This window comes from Protopterus annectens, chromosome 6.part0, assembly GCF_019279795.1.
Source record: "Protopterus annectens isolate FY-2018-M chromosome 6.part0, PAN1.0, whole genome shotgun sequence".
In the NCBI taxonomy this organism is placed as follows: Eukaryota; Metazoa; Chordata; order Ceratodontiformes; family Protopteridae; genus Protopterus; species Protopterus annectens.
In genome coordinates, this window is record NC_056737.1 from 434,301,108 (window position 1) to 434,318,510 (window position 17,403).

The 17,403-nt window shown below is 43.3% G+C and overlaps 1 protein-coding gene across 1 annotated transcript in view; it reads left to right on the forward strand.

Annotated features, from left to right (window-relative positions):
* Positions 1-17,403, forward strand: part of IVD (isovaleryl-CoA dehydrogenase) — a 1,038,753-nt gene that overhangs the window by 335,363 nt on the left and 685,987 nt on the right. Inside the window, exon 6 of the mRNA XM_044073537.1 lies at positions 6,282-6,418. Coding sequence (XP_043929472.1) covers positions 6,282-6,418 — 137 coding nt within the window. The remainder of the gene's footprint in view (positions 1-6,281; positions 6,419-17,403) is intronic.

Genomic DNA, 17,403 nt, shown 5'->3' on the forward strand with positions numbered 1-17,403 from the left:
CTAAATTGCTGAATGTTCCTTTGCACAAGGACAGTCTTTTTGGTAATAAGGCTGAGGAGGTACTGAAAAAGTTGGAGGATAAGGCAAAATCTATGCAAGCTGTAAAAGATTTCCTTCAGGTTCAGCCTTCTCGGTTTAGTAGGCATTATCCTTCTAAGAATTGGTCTTTCCCTGATCCTGCCAAGCAGGGTCGCTCTAGGCCTAGAGGTTTCAGATATTCAAGAGGGCAGGCTTCTGCCCCTCAAAGGGCTAAACAATGGCATTCTTCTTCTGCTAAATCGGCGAGTTCTAAGCCAGCTTCTCAAAGGAAGCATTCTCAGTTACTCCGGCCTTCTTGTGCCTACCTTTGCGGACCCTGGGTTTCCCCCCTTTGGGGGGAAGGTTAGTCAGGTTTGCAGAGGTATGGTCTACCATCACAGACAAATGGGTGCTCAGTATAGTAAACCAATGTTACAAGTTTTACTTTCACACCTTCACTGTTTTACAAGGGTACCCAGACATATCCAAAACTCTCAAGGCAGAGTTAGAAACTCAGATTTCTTCTCTACTGACTATGGAGCCAGTTCCTGCAAATCAGGCAGGCCTACGTTTTTATTAGAGGCTTTTTCAGGTACTCAAGAAAGGGGCACCTGGCACCCTATTCTGGATCTGTCCATTCTAAACACTTTTCTGGTGATTCTCAAATTCAAGATGATCACCCTTCAACAATTACTGCCAATGCTGGGCAAAAGGATTCATGGCTGGTAACTCTGGATCTCAAGGAGGATTATCTGCACATCCCAATAAGGGAAAGTTGCAGGCAGTTCCTTCGCTTCAGGGCTGGGGAGCAACACTTTCAATTCTCTGCATTGCCCTTTGGCTTATCTACTGCTCCCAGAGTTTTTACGAAGTGCCTGGCTCCAGCCATTGCTTTTTGCAGGCAGAGAAACATTCAGATTTATCCTTACCTGGATGACTGTCTCATTCAAGCAAACTCCCTAGAACAACTAGAAAAGGATTTGGATTTCATGAAGAACATTCTCAACTCTTTGGGTTACACTCTCAACGAAAATAAGTCAAAGTTGATCCCTTCAAGGGAAATTGTTTTCCTGGGAGCGAGTATGAATACAGCCACCCAGATGGTATTCCTCCATCAACAGAAGCAAGAAGATCTTTCCGCTTACTTCATGAACTTGGCAAGCATGACCCAGCTCTCTGCAAGGCAATTCCTGCAAGCACTCACTGGGGTTCATGGCTTCCTGTATTTTGATGATCCCATATGCAAGGCTGCATATGAGAAAACTTCAATGGTACCTCAAGAATCTTTGGTGTCAACACACACAGGACTTAGACTTGATTCTTCCCCTGATTCCCTGTCTACAAATGGAGTTCCTCTGGTGGGCGACAGCCTGTTCTCAGAACAAGGGTCTGCCTTTCCGCCAACCGCCTGCCAGCCAGACTCTCACCACAGATGCCTCAGATGTTGCATGGGGAGCTCATCTGGAGGGCAGGGACATACAGGGGACTTGGAGCACCCAGCAGATTCATCTGCACGTAAACTTAAAAGAATTGATTGGCAGTGCAGCAGGCCTTGCTGCCTTTCAAGGACCTACTCTACCCTGGGACTCTGCTAATCAGGACAGACAATACCACAGTCATGTGGTACATCAACAAGCAAGGGGGGACTCACTCTTACCCCTTGTGCAGACAAAGCATGAGACTATGATCCATAGTAGCATCCATGGGCTTACATCTAATAGCCGATTATCTTCCAGGGAGGCTAAACTCCTTGGCAGATCATTTGAGCAGACATGTTCTGGATCCTCACGAGTGGCAACTGAACAGGGACATTTTCCATAGCATCACTCATCATTGGGGCACCCCACAAGTGGATCTTTTCTCCTCTCACACCAATCATCTTCTTCCAACCTTCTGCACCAGGGAGTTTCACAACAAAGCTTGGAGGGTGGATGCGTTGTCCTTCCCATGGACACCTCTCTGTTTATGCATTCCCTCCTCTGCCTCTTCTTCCCAGAGTGCTGCTAAAGATAAGGGACGGAAAACCAAAGGCTATTCTGATAGCTCCAGATTGGCCCAGGCAGCTTTGGTATCCCCTCCTTCACAGTCTTTCCAAGGCTCAGCCTTGGCATCTTCCCCTGGTACCAGATCTGTTGGTTTGGGGAGGGGGGAAGTTCCTTCATTCTCATCTTCAAACTCTGCATTTAACTGCCTGGCTAATACCTTTAATCTTTCCCAACAGGTGGTTGAAGTTCTTCAGGAGGCCTAGCACAAGAAAGTCCTATGTAGATAAATGGAAGATATTTTGCTCTTGGATGCTAGCTAAAGGAGAAGACTCTTCTCATCCTTCTCTTTTACTCATTCTTGACTGCCTAGCAGGATTGCTTAATGGTGGACTTTCTTTTTCTTCAATCAAAATTCACGCATCAGCAATTTCGGATCATTGTTCCTTTGAGCAACCCATTTTTTCTCACCCCTTGATGAAACGGTTCCTGAGGGGAGCTAGTAACCTTAGATCTCCCAGAAGAGCCCCTACTCCTGCTTGGGATCTTAACTTTGTCCTGGAAAAACTTACCCTGCCTCCCTTTGAATCAGCTGCCTCTGCAGATTTGAAGTTTCTATCCTGGAAAACTGCTTTCCTTTTAGCTATTACTTCAGCTAGAAGGGTATTTGAGCTGCAAGCCTTAATGCCAGTAGAACCTTTCATTATTTTTCACTCAGATCGGGTTTCTCTGAGAACCAATCCCTCGTTTATGCCTAAGGTAGTTTCCAGTTTAACCCTTAACAAGTCTATTCACCTGCCTACATTTTATAACAATCCCCAAAATAAAGGGGAAAGGATTCTGCACTCTCTTGATGTGCATAGACAGCTGAGATTTTACTTAGGATTAAATCTGAACAGTTATTGGTTAGTTTTGCTCCTGGCACTCAGGATAAAGCTATTTCAAAACAAACCATCTCCAAATGGGTTGCTCATTGTATTCACTTTTGTTACCTGCAGCATGGGAAGGTTCTCCCTCAGGGTATTAAGACCCATTCTACTAGAGCAGCCTCTACCGCCTTTCTGAGAGGTGTGCCTACTAAGGACATTCTAGAAGCGGCTACTTGGTCTTTTGCCCATACTTTCACAAAGCATTACAATCTACCATTGTTTTCTAAATCCAGGGCTGGTTTTGTCTCTGCAGTTTTGCAGGGCCTCCTTACCAACCCTTAATTTGTGATCCTTCCTCCCCCCCTTTGTCTTCATACTGGGCTTTGGGAATCAACCCATATGTGAGGACTGCAACAGTGAAACAGGAAGAACATAGTACAGTTGTGTACACTTACCATAAATGTAGATTTTCGCGGGTATTCACTGTTGCAGTCCTGGTTTCCGACCCTCCATTCCCCCTTTTTTCCTACTGTGGATTTTTATTTTTTGTATGACGTGTCCAGGGTGCTACCATTCCTGGAGTAGCCTTCTCACTCCTGACAGTTAAGGCAAGAAAAACTGATGAAATGGCATCGGCTGCCTCCCTTCATACCTAACGTACTGACATCAGTTTTACAACCGGCAGCAGCCAAAGTCATGTACCAAGGACTCTGGTATTCGAGCCGACCGAGGGCTACCGGGAGCCGGATAACCCATATGTGAGGACTGCAACAGTGAATACACTCGAACATCTACATTTATGGTAAGTGTACACAACTGTACTTTTAATCAACTTGATGTTCACAAACAATTAAGGTTCTATCTAGATAGAACCAAAGAGTTTAGGCGATCAGACCAATTATTTGGTCGGAGATGAGGAGAGGAATGCCAGTCTCCAAGATAACCTTATCAAACTAGATTTCAAATTGCATTCTTTCATTTACTCTTCTAATGGCAAAGAACTCGCATTTAAAATTAAAGCTCATTCCACAAGATCTATATCCACATCTGCCACTTTTCAAGCCAGAGTTCCAATGGACAGTATATGTGCAGCAGCAACCTGGGCTACCCCTCATACCTTTATTACTCATTACAAATTGGATTTAGCCTCCAGTGGTAGAGCCTCCTTTGGTTCCATGGTTCTTAGGAATGTATTCCCGTGAGCCACCCAAGAAAAAGCTGCTAGGGACGCTGTCCCATATATAAGAATTAAGTCTTGTTAGGATTACAGAACATAAAGAAGTTATGTACTCACCATAATGTTCCATGTTTGTAGTCCATCTCGCCCTTCATTCTTAGGAACCTACCCCCATCCATGTTTCCTTGGAGGATCTGGAGACAAGATAGTACCTATCTTCCTTAGGGTTGGAGACCTTTCATCTTTGTTTTTCCTTGTGAAATACCTTCTATCACTTTTATAGACAGCAGCAAACAAGATCTGGGGATTCTTACTAGTGCATCATGGGATACCTACCTTGCCACGAGCCAACTTAGAGACGTCGAGCTTTGTAATCGGCCGAGTTTGAGCCGAGGATCGGCTCTGAACCCATATGTAAGAATGAAGGGCGAGATGCACTACAAACATGGAATGGTATGGTGAGTACATAACTTCTTTTTATAGTATCGTCTGTTCCACAGTTTGAGTAAACATACGCACCCATACTTGGACGGCACAGTGGTGCAGCGGTAGCATTTTCACCTCACAGCAAGAGGTTCTACGGTTCGATTCTCGGCTGGGGTGCCTTCTGTGCGGAGTCTGCATGTCTTCCCTGCGTTCGTGTAGGTTTCCTCTGGGTGCTCCAGTTTCCTCCCACGTTACAAAGACATGTATCTGGAGCATTTCTCCCCGGGCCTCTGCTGAAAATTGGCTCATTCCAAGTTGGACTTTCCCGGTTAACAAATGTGAAATAAATAAATACTAATCCAAACTTTGCTCAGGTTAGGTTATAATTTGCACAGGTTAGCTGAAGTTTCATCTGTCTTTACAACTAAAGTGTTACTGTATTCTGCACATGTGGATCCTTGACACATCAGTTTGTATGATGAAGTTATTCAGCTTTTTTGCATTCATATACTTCTTCTTATACAAGACACTATGGAGCTTAAGGTTGGTCTTTCTGGCGCACACAGTTTAGGAACTCATCTCATCACTTATCGTTTTATACAACATAAAGTACATTAAAGAATTTCTGGTATGGACATCATACCACTGATACAAAATGTATAGAGTTATCAGTGGAGGTTTTGCCTTCTTGTAGATTCTTCTAGTTTCAGCTAGAAATGCCCAGTCAACAAAAAAATGACAATAAATGATGAGTGTGTGTGTGGGGTGGTTCTTTCAGAAAAAAAATATATTTTCTGGCTACAGTGGCGTAGAAGGATAAAGCCCTGATTATGTCCCAAGTGATCTGAATTAAATTAGTAAATCGGGTATCTGACTAAGCTGACAGTGTATGATGGGATGGAACCTGCTGTGCAGTACAGTGGAAGCACAGATGAGAGGTGGTAATGCAAAGCATGGTATGGAGGTGAGTTTTAGCTCACCAAGCCACTACTTAGGGTTAGCTTTTACTGCAGGTGCGCTGAAGTGTTAACTTGCATGGGAAAGGCACTATGAGCCTCTGAGGTGACACTGATTGTGCCTCCCCACCACCACCAGGAAAACTGTAAACACCCTCTTTGCAAGGATGTTGGTGAGGACAAACGCGTCCTCATGGCTGCCTGAATGATGTTCTGTTCTGGACAGCTGTCACTCTTAACACTAGGTAAAGTTTGTTGTGTTGGGAAAACAATGTCCTGAATTCAAACATGGGGGAGGCATAATGGTCTGCAGACATGGAGGCAAAAAGCAAATACAAAAAAAAAAAAAAAGAGGTAAACCTGTGCAAGTATGTTGGACAAACCTTAAACAAATGAGAGAATCACAACTCATGGATTTTAAAACATGTTCTTTGAGAAACTGGACATGTGGAATAGTCTTCCTGAACAAGGTTTCTTAGAAAAGTGTGAATTTATAAATGTATGGGTAGTAACAACTTCATTTGGGACTGAAGGACAAAGTTGGTGGTTAGTTAGCATTGATAGCTAATACTTTAGATAATAGAGATGGATAGACTCAGTACACCTAGTAGTCCTCGTTTGTTGTTCTGGCTTTGGTTTTGGTGAAAATGTACAGAGGACAAGAGAGTATCATGTTTAGTTTATTTTGGTATTAAGTGGCTGCTTGCATGCATATAAATAAGATATATTTTGCCCAATTCCATCAAGTAATTTTCTAATCTTTATAATTGCTTTGCTTTGTCCTAGCTTCTGATAGTAGAGTACAATGCAAATCATTTCTGCAATGCTTCAGCTATGCACTTGTTTTTTCTAGGTGACTACTATATATTAAATGGCAACAAATTCTGGATCACAAATGGCCCTCATGCTGACGTGTTAATCGTGTATGCCAAAACTGATACCAAGGTGAAACCTGCTTCCCATGGCATAACAGCATTCATTGTAGAAAAGGTGCGTCTGTATGCAAATAGTTGTGTGTAATGTTGAAAATGTCGCTTGTAGAGCTACATTGGTGGGAACAAGCAGAATGTTTTGGGCATAAAGAAAGAATGATGCACTGAGCTGAAAGCCTTCTATCAGTTACCATAGGACTGAAAAGGTATAATTATATTACCTTCTAGTAGAAATTAGTTGAGGTAACAAAATCTAAAAAACTCACACAGACATCTTGTATCAAAAACCCAATAATACAACAGTCAGTAAGGGGAAAAAACAGTAAAAGGCCATAAAAAGGTAAAAGGAACAACCAGTCATAAAATTTTAGGTTCATAGGTTAGTACCAACTGCCCTTGTGGGCCATTTTAATCCTAGCTAGTTACCTCATGTGAGAACCAAACCCTGCACTTTGTGTCTATAAGGTAAACACCTTAACCATTATGCCAACCCTCCCACATTTTAAGTCAGTAAAACAGGAAGAATAATTAAGTATGTTACTATAAGCCACTTAATTAAGTAGTCCTTAAAATTTCAGAATACAAACCCTAGGGTTTAGCTTATCATATTTAAGTACTAGAATAGTTTCTAATAATTGATGATGTAAACCCTACCTTACATCATTAAAAAAAGCAAAAGCCAACACATTCCGGCTAGGCTTATAAATGCCTTCGGGCAGATAGCTTAGTACGTACCTATGAACCTCTAATTGAAGTGAAACAGAATGCACTTAATCTTATGAATGTTTTTGTTATGGTGGTGAGTAAAATAAGAAGAAAATGTCTTCTCTTATTCTCTCTCTTAACATCATGTAGATGTTTCTAAAAATGGTTCCTTAAAATGTTTTTGTTTCACCCATATTTACTTTTTTGAAAAGACAAAATGCCTCCTCCACATGGCAATGAATTCCCACACGATTGAAATCCTCCCCTCACCATAAGTTCCTGCCCTACAGACATCTCCAACAGCTTGAATTTATGGTGGATTTTTTTTTTTGCATAGTGTTACTGGTAAGTGAACCCTTATTCTTGTATGAAGTTATTCAAAAGCATATTGTTAAGCCGTATACATTCTTCAGTGTTTTTCTAAACCATCTCTAAATGTCTTTGATGTTCATCATGCATACAGCTGCAGTCATTACAGATGGGGTTATCCTGCCGTCAGGCGGGTCCTCGGTCGGCCGAATTCCAAAGTCTAGGTCCGGCGTCGGTTGTCGTCGCTTCTTCCCTGACGTCAGTGTGGCAGGGGTATAAAAGAGGCAGCTGACGCCATCATCTTCAGTCTTTCTTGCCGCGCGGTGCCCGAAGCAGAAGCAGTTCGCAAGTGCCGGTCGGCCAGCTCCTGAGATTTACAAAAATATTTCAGCCGAAGTCTTCTTGAAAGCTAAGTACCCGTTGAAACTTTTCTTGCCTCAGACCGATGTCAGACAAAGTTAATAATTGCATTTCATGTGGGAAGCAAATACCGCATAAGGATTTCCACTCTTTCTGTATAACTTGCTTAGGCCCAGACCACGACGTCTCGGCCTGCCGTTTTTGTGCTAGATTCAACAAGTGCACTATTAAGCGCCGGGCGGAGTTCGCCCTTTACTATTTTGGTAAAAAATTTAATTATATTATGTCGTCGGATACTCCGACTCCAGTTTTGAGTAAAAGACGCAAAGATAAAGACTGCCATATGAGGTCCGCACCGACTACTGACACCACACTAAGGCCGACTACCGGTTCTCAGCAAGGCGCCTACGCAGCCCCTGAGTACCGATGACACTACGTTACCGGTGTCTTCAGAACCTGAGGTCGCAAGCTCCTCTGTCCCCATTCCTGCTACAGATACCGACGCCACTCTTGGCGGGGAAACTCAGAGTTTAGACAGGCCTGCTATTTCTCAAGGTGTCTTCAGGCCTTCCTCCTTCTCTATTAAAGCTTTCACTAAATCTAAAGCAGCCATGAAAACCAAAAAACAGGGACCTCAGACCCCCTCTCAAGGCCCCATGCCTAAAAAACAGATGCTCAAAATGGCTGAGGATTTGATTACTCTTATCAGGGGTTCTCAACCCCCATCTGACAAAAGGCCCAGATTAGAGGAAGACTACCCTTCCTCAGATCAAGCCTCCATTACCTCTGAACATTCTGAGGACCAGGATTATGCCTATTCTCCTTTCGAAGACTCTGATGCAGAGGAGTCTATTCCCTCAGTCTCCGAGGACTACTCTTTTGGGGGAAACCCTACATACATTGAGGGGAACACTTTCACTGGGAAGGCCAAGATTACTCAGTTTCCAAGAAAAGGCTCAGGGATTTTCTTTTGCTCCCCCAGCATAGGCCCCTGGCTATCCCTCCTGTTTTAGATATATTGGATGATGTGTACATAGAAGCCAGCCTAAATCCAGATTCTTTGCCTCCGGCTCCTGTTAAACCAGACAGGTATTACCGGGTTCCTGATTCACACCAGTTCCTATACAAAAGCCATACTGCTGACCCAGAAACTATTTCACAGGGTCCCAAAGGAATTAAGGCCTCTACTGCTAAAAACCCATTACCTTCAGAGAGAGATTCCAGAGCTTTAGAAAGGTGGGGGAAAAAGGTGTACACCTCGGCCACTTTAACCATGAGGGCATTAAACTGTCAGTTCCATATGTTAAAGTATCAACAGTTTTTGTTATCTCGGTTGAAAAGCAAAATGACACAACCAGAACAACCAAATTTAAAAGAGTTGCAGGATTTGTTGCATGGTGCAGAGCAAGTGGGCAAACATACCTTGCAGTGTGGTTTTGATGCTTTAGAGTCCTCATGTAGAGCAGCTGTTACGGGGTCTGTTATAGGTAGACATGCTTGGCTCAAAGAGCAAGCCTTACCAGATCATGTCAAAGCTAAATTATTGGATGCTCCTCTTCAAAAAGAAGTATTGTTTGGTGTTAAAGCTGAGGAGGTACTAAAGAAAATGGAGGAAAAAGCGAAATCAATGCAAACAGTGAAAGATTTCCTATAGGTACAACCTCCAGGTTTCAGCAGAAACTGGCCTTCAAAAAATTGGTCCTTTCCAGCCACAGACAGACCTCAAAGGGGCAGATACAGACGCCCAAGGGGTAGAGGGCAACCTCAAGGATCTTTCAGAGCCAGGTAGTGGCAAGCACCAACCCCAAGAGGTGAAGAAGATAGATCACAGTCATTTAGAAAACAGACACAATAACTTCCCCCCTTTACCTGCCAAGCAAAGCTTTAATGGCAGCACCTTTGGGCGGAAAACTGGCATTATTCTCAAAAAATTGGCATGTTGTTACAAAAGACAAATGAATTCTGGACATTATAGACAGAGGCTACAGGTTCCACTTTCACACTCTTCCAAAAATGAGAGGCATGCCAAACCTGCCACAAAATCAAAGGGCAGAGGCACAAAAACAAATTTCAGCTCTCATGGACCTGAAAGCGATTCAAGAGGTACCTGCAAAAGAACAAGGTCAAGGGTTTTATTCCAGACTATTCCTGGTACCAAGAAAAGACAAAGATTGGAGACCTATTTTAGACCTATCCATCTTAAATACATATTTACAGGTACCAAAATTCAAGATGCTCACATTACAGCAGCTTCTTCCCATGCTGGGCAAGGAGTTTTGGCTGGTAACATTGTACCTCAAGGAGGCATACCTGCATGTCCCTATCAGATAAGATTGCAGAAGATACCTCAGATTTCTTGCAGGTTCAACCCATTATCAATTCTCTGCATTGCCCTTTGGCTTATCTCCTCTGCCCAGAGTGTTTACGAAATGCCTGGCATCAGTAATCGCCTTCTGCAGACTACAAGGAATACAAATCTACCCATATCTGGATGACTGCCTGATCCAAGCGGACAGCAAGGACATACTTCTAAAACACATGGCGTTTGTAATAAAACTGTTGAACTTTCTGGGATACACAGTCAACAAAAAGAAATCAAAACTGATACCCTCTCAACAAATAATTTTCCTGGGTGCCAGCTTGAATACAACCACCCAGATGGCCTACCTCACGCCAGACAAACAAGGGCAACTGTCTCATTACTTCCAACAAAATGGCAACCTTCACCAGGCTGACTGCAAGGAAAGTCCTGCAGGCTCTGGGATTCATGGCATCTTGCATCCTTCTAATCCCATGTGCAAAGCTGCATATGAGGAAACTTCAATGGTACCTAAAAAACTTATGGTCTCAACACAGCCACAGCTTGGAAACAATTATAACACTCATTCCATGCCTTCAAAAGGAATTCCTGTGGTGGGCTCAAGCATGCCAAAGAAACATAGGTCTCCCTTTCTGTGTACCTCAAGCAACTCAAATCATCACAACAGACGCCTCAAACTACGCCTGGGGGGCACACATGACAGATCAGTGCATTCAGGGAAAATGGTCCCAAAAAGAGAAGCACCTACACATCAACCAAAAGGAAATGCTAGCCGTGGAAAATGTTGTTATGGCCTTCAAAGACCTACTGCATCCAGGCCAGCTACTGATAAGGACAGACGACAACACAGTGATGTGGTACATAAACAAACAGGGGGGAACTCATTCATACCCCCTGTGCAGACAAGCCATGACCCTATGGAACACAGCACTGGAATTGCAAATTCAACTACAGGCACAATTCCTGCCAGGGAAGGAAAACACACTGGCAGACAGCCTAAGCAGAAATATGACAGATCCACACGAATGGAAGTTGCATCCTCAAGTTTTCACAAAGATAACTCAGGCATGGGGACAGCCAGACATAGATCTCTTTGCTACCCACAGAAATTACCAGTTGAAAAAATTTTGTTCAAGGACCTATCATCCACAGGCCTGGAAAGTGGACGCACTTTCTTTCAATTGGACAACATTGACAGTCTATGCCTTTCTGCCTCTGCTGCCCAAAGTTCTATTAAAAGCCACAGCAGAGAGGCCGAAAATGATTCTCATTGCTCCAGACTGGCCAAGACCACACTGGTATCCGCTCCTGAAGAGCCTGACACATTCCCCACCATGGATTCTTCCTCTAGTCCCTCTTCTGTTGTCCCAGCACAACTACAAGACTCTTCACAGCCAGCTCAAAACCCTAAATCTAGCTGCATGGAGAATTCCTTGATTTCCCAACAGACCCTCCTCTCCAAGGAGGTGCAGGATATCATCTTGGAGGCCAGAAGACCTTCTACTAGAAAAGCCTATTCTGCCAAATGGAAGCGATTTTGTGCCTGGAATCAACAAAAGGGCCAGAATCCTTGGGTAATAAATTTACCTCAAATTTTACAGTTCCTAGCTGAGATGTTAAACAGTGGACTTTCCTTCTCCTCCATCAAAATTCACGCTTCAGCCATTTCTGCACAATACAACACGGATCCTCCTTTATTCTCTCATCCTCTCTTAAGACAGTTCCTCAGAGGGGCAAAGAATATAAAACCCCCAAGGAAACCACCAGTCCCTGCTTGGGACCTCAACTTCGTATTGGAAAAACTGACCCTTCCTCCCTTCGAGCCAGCTGCTTCAACAGAACTACAATACTTGTCATGTAAAACAGCCTTCTTTCTGGCTATCACCTCAGCACGCAGGGTTTCGGAGCTACAGGCCCTCATGGCTGTGCAACCTTTTATCATTTTCCATCAGGACAGAGTTTCCTTACGAACCAACCCTACCTTTATGCCAAAGGTAGTATCCAGTGTAGCATTGAATCAGACTATCCACTTACCTGCCTTTTATCCAAACCCACAAAACAAAAGGGAAAGACTACTACATTCCTTGGACATTCACAGACAACTTCATTATTACTTGGACAGGACAAAGCCATTCAGGAAATCCGAGCAACTCTGTGTCCTATGCTACAGGTGCTCAAGGAAAGGCTATCATCAAACAGACAATCTCAAAATGGATAGCCCACTGCATATGCTTTTGTTATTCATTTAATGGAAAAACTGTGCCTACAAGCATCAGATCCCACTCCACCAGGGCCACAGCTACCTCTGCAGCTTTCCTCAGGGGGGTTCCTACCAAGGACATTTTGGAAGCAGCCACTTGGAGTTCAGTGCACACTTTCTCCAAACACTATCACTTTTCACTATACTCTAAATCTAGAGTGGGATTTGCCACAGCAGTCTTGCAGGGCATCCTTGCTCCTCCTAGTTCCACTTAGTGCCCGCCACCCCTACTTAGCTTTGTGATTCTTCCCATCTTTAATGACTGCAGCTGCATGTACGATGAACATAGTACAGTTTTGTACCTACCATAAATGTAGATGTTCGAGTGCTCATACAGCTACAGTCCAGGTTACCCCCCCTCCGTCCCCTCTTAGGACAAGCCTTATGACAAACACCTTCTCATACAACCTATTTGGGGTATTCTTTTATGGTGTATTTGCTTGCAACTATTGTTTTTTGATTATTCTATATTGCATGATTACATAAATTTATGTTTTGCCTTCCTTCTGGGGGCACCTGACATCTGGGGCAAGAAAAACTGAAGAAGATGGCATCGGCTGGCTCTTTTATACCCCTGCCACACTGCCGTCAGGGAAGAAGCGTCGACAACCGACGCCGGACCTAGACTTTGGAATTCGGCCGACCGAGGACCCGCCTGACGGCAGGATAACCCCATCTGTAATGACTGCAGCTGTATGAACACTCGAACATCTACATTTATGATAGGTACAAAACTGTACTTTTTCTTTATTGCTGTCTGTCTTCCCTTGTTTCCTTCTCTGCTCTTGTCAGCTTTAATAGGCTTGCCAGTTTTCCACACTTCTTTCTTCAGAAGGTTTGTTTATTTTAGGTTTATTTGCAGCAAGATACATTATCTAAAGAGATTCTGCCTTGCATTTGTTTGAACTGGTCATTACTATTAGTCCCCAAGTTCCTTTTAGATTAGATAAAGAGCCTAAGCCAGGGTTCAAGAAATGTAAAAGATGTGGGCATAAAATTCTTTCACAAGATCCACATGAACTCTAATTTGTTTGAGGATCTCTTATATGGGCACCAGTTATACAGTTTCAAGAAGTATAATGCTGGTATTTGCCAAACAGGAGAATCTTGTAGTAGACTGATTTGGAGAACAGAACCTTCTAGTTCTCAGGAATAGAACAAGAACTCTAGGAGTGAAAAAGAGGAGGGAAGAGGATAAAGAATCATCTGAGATGGAGAAACTTGCTCCCCTCAAGGTTCCTAGGTTAGCCTCTCCTTCTCCTAGAAGGAAACTTCTAAGTCTTCGACCTTATTGGCATGACTCATTCAGCACCATGGACTCAGCACCAAGAAAAACAGGCAGTTTTTCTTCTGAACAACAGTTGTCAAGACTGTTGCTTTGCAGACCTGCTTCAGTGTCTTCTCTTGACGAGCCTTACTGCATTAGAATGGGAGCAAATGTTGTCAACTTTTGTCAAAGTCCAGCATTTGTACGGTGTCCTCTCAGTCTCAGCTCTACCCACTACAGGTTGAGAAATCCCATCAAAGACCCAATAATCCATTCATCTGCATCCAGGATGAGGCTTGGCACTGATAGTGGTGGAGTCTGTATAGACTGCTACCTCGATTCTGTTAGTCTGGACAGATACTGTGTCTAGACCACCTTAGTGCCACTGACTTCCGCAGCCATGACCCATTCAATGTCAGGGATCTCTAGGTCCCAGATGTTTGGTGCCAGTGTGGTTGCAGCACTAATTATGACACCAGCTACTTCACTGCTGGAACACACAATGTGTAACATCTTGGTACCGAAGGCACCCTTCTTGGTACCAGAGACTCAGTGCTGTTTTTTTTTTTGTGCAGACTTCAAAGTCAGTGTTTCTTTTAACTTAGGTCCTGGGTATTTTGGTGGCTTTGTCAGTGCAGAAGAGAGCTAAGCAGAGCTCTTAGCCAGGGTTAGTAGTTGGAACACTGATTTCACTACAAGATGCATTTGAAGTTAGGACCATTGGCCATTCATCAGCTCAGCTCCCTCAAGACAAGGGGACTTGTAGGCCCAGAATGACATCATCTACAGTGTCCTTTTCCAAGGGGAGTTGATGAAAATCCCCTCCAATCCACAGTGAAGGAGGAGGTATAAGAGGAAGCACTTTGGATCCCCTTGGGAGTCCCCCTCCCTGGATAACAGATCACAGTTAAGGGAAGGTCCCCTCAAATCCACTCCAGTGGATACATGCTTCAGTAGCATATTGGAGATGATGAGGTTGTCTTGGCCTGTAGACCCCCACCTCTCTGGAGGAAGAGACCTCTCCACCTTTGGCTTGGGTAGTGCCTCTGCCTGACAAGTTGGCCAACATGGTTTGCTGTAATGCATGGAAGGAATCTTAACTGACTGAGTCCATCCCCAGAAAACCCAACAGAGAGCTACAGATACCTTAAAGGTGGACAGCACTGCAGCAGAAAGCCTCTTGTGGACTCGACAGTGGTAGATGCAGCCGCAAAGAAAAATGTCCGAGAGGATGCTCAAGCTATTCATCTGCCTAAAAAGATTCCAGGATGATGGGATAGACTCAGGACGTGGGTCTGTATATCAATTACTTTCGGTCAGAGCCCTAAACTACATGATACACATGATCAGATTTCAACAGCTGACACTGTGAAACAGTTGTTTGCCAGTGAACTGCATTCTGGGTTGGAAACCTAAGTGGCGACTATGAGTATTATTTAAGTGCTGTTTATGTGTCTAATACATAATGCTACAGGTGGTGCAGTGAGGGCATTGAGCTCGGGCTTGCCTGTGAGGAAACAGGCCTAGCTGCACCTCACAGATTTTGTAGACCACTTTAAAGAGGCATTCGTCAATGCCCCATTTGATAGCTCTCCTTGTTTGTGCAGTAAGCTGTTGCATTGTGAGCAGGAGGTTAAAGCACTCATAGCTGTTGGTGTGAAGTGTGTGACCCCAGAAAGATCCTTCTAATGGAACAGAAAGGGGCTAAGAACTTGTAGTTTCATAAGTCCCAACAGCCACAGAACAGACAACAGCAGTATGGTGTTCTCTAGGGTAGATGGTATTTCCAGTCAGCCCACTGAAAGTCAGAGGTGGTCCCAGTCATCGGATTTCAAGGGGATACCTTTGACGATTTCACTCCTATTTAACATGCCTACCTCACTTCTATGAACAGTTTAGACTTTTCTCCAAACTAAAGTCCCTTACACTCCACTGCCTGACACACATCAAACTCCAATCTGACATTCACCCAAACCCTGGATCTACACACCTCACCACCTCAAACCCTCTTCATTAAACAGATTCAGTTACTGATATCTCCCTTCCACCACTGCACAGACACAACTCTGACCTACTTGTAAAAAACTTTAACATCAGAAGCCTCCTTAATAAAGCTCAAGCATTCCATGCTGCCATTTCCTTCTACTCCCCAGACATAGCCATAATCACTAAAACTTAGCTCAAGCCCCATATAAAAACTGAAGAATTACTTCTTCCTGGTTATAGTATCATAAGAAAGGACAGATTATCCAAACGTGGTGGCAGCATTGCTATAATGTTCAAAGACAACCTCAATTTAGTACAACTTAATACCTCTCCACCTCACCTCCCTTCAACAGAGCTTTTAATAACGTCTAGATATTAACACCCAAAAATTCATTATTTTTATAGCCATCTACCTCCCCCGTGCTAATAACCTCACACATATTGAAAACATCCTGGAATGGGCCTCCTCCTCTTTTTCTCAAGAAACTATTATGCTTTGTGACTTTAACTTTGACTGGCTTACCTGCTCTTCTACCTCTCCCGCAAACTTTATTAACTTGTTTGCTGTTACCCAATATTTCACTCACCACCCAATATTTCACTCACCCTACATGTATAGACAAGGTCACTAACTGGCATTCTGTACCTGACTGGATTCTAACAAACCACTCCAACAGTAGTTATGCTACTGGTCGTCTCCCAGATTCCCTACGTGATCACCATCCAACCTGTCTTATCAGAAAAAATACTCGTAGTATTAACAATGTTATATTTCGCTATGTACATAATAAGAGGCAGTTTTCCCCCACTGTATTTAACACACTTTTACAAGAATATGGCTGGCCACCTCTAAAACCCCTTCAATTGGGTCTTGCTGTACAGTATTTCAGACATGTCAACTGAGATACTAAAATAACCCCCCCCCCCCAAAGATTCTGGCAAACAACCTCCTTCATAACCCCAGGAAACCTACCACTCCATCCCCAACAACAAACCACCATATAAGACTGTATAGCTACCCAATTCAATACCCAATTTATCACCTCAATAACTGCATTACTTAACAATACCAAAAATTCACCACTCTCCATACCTCCCCCTTCTTGTCTCAACACTCCTCCTTTCTCTAGTAAACCAATCCAAACCAGTTATGTACAAAATCTCCTAAGTAAAATAAAACCCTGCACTCTTTCCGCAGATTAGTTACCAGGTGAATTTCTAAAACTTGCTGCTTCATCCATCTCTTATCCTATATCTATACTAATTAACCACGCTATCTCTGAACAGTATGTTCCCCTACTCTGAAACATATCCCATGTCATACCCCTTCACAATGGAGGTTCATACACTGATCTTTCCAACTATAGACCCATAGCCATCCTTTTCCCACTAGCCAAAATCTTAGAAAAATGTTTCCATAAACAAACATTAGTCTACTTCCTTAAGAACAACCTTTTATCTGATACGCAGCATGGCTTTTGCCCCAAACATAGGACTAATACTGCTCTAATAAGTTTCACCAATACCATAAATCTCCTCAAAAACAAAAAACAATGTCTCTGCCACTTTCCTTGATATGTCAGAAGCTTTTGGCACCGTATCGTATCTCATCAGTTACTTCTCAACAAACTTGCCACTTTCAATTTTAGCACTGAAACCTTATGCTGGTTTCATAGTTATCTCTCAAACTGTAAACAAGCCACCTTTTGGCATAATAAACTCTCCCTTACTACCCATTACTGTTGGTGTCCCACAAGGTTCTATTCTTGGTCCACTTCTCTTCATTATTTTCACTAATGATCTTTGTTCTGCAGGTAATTCTGCCTCAGTCATTCA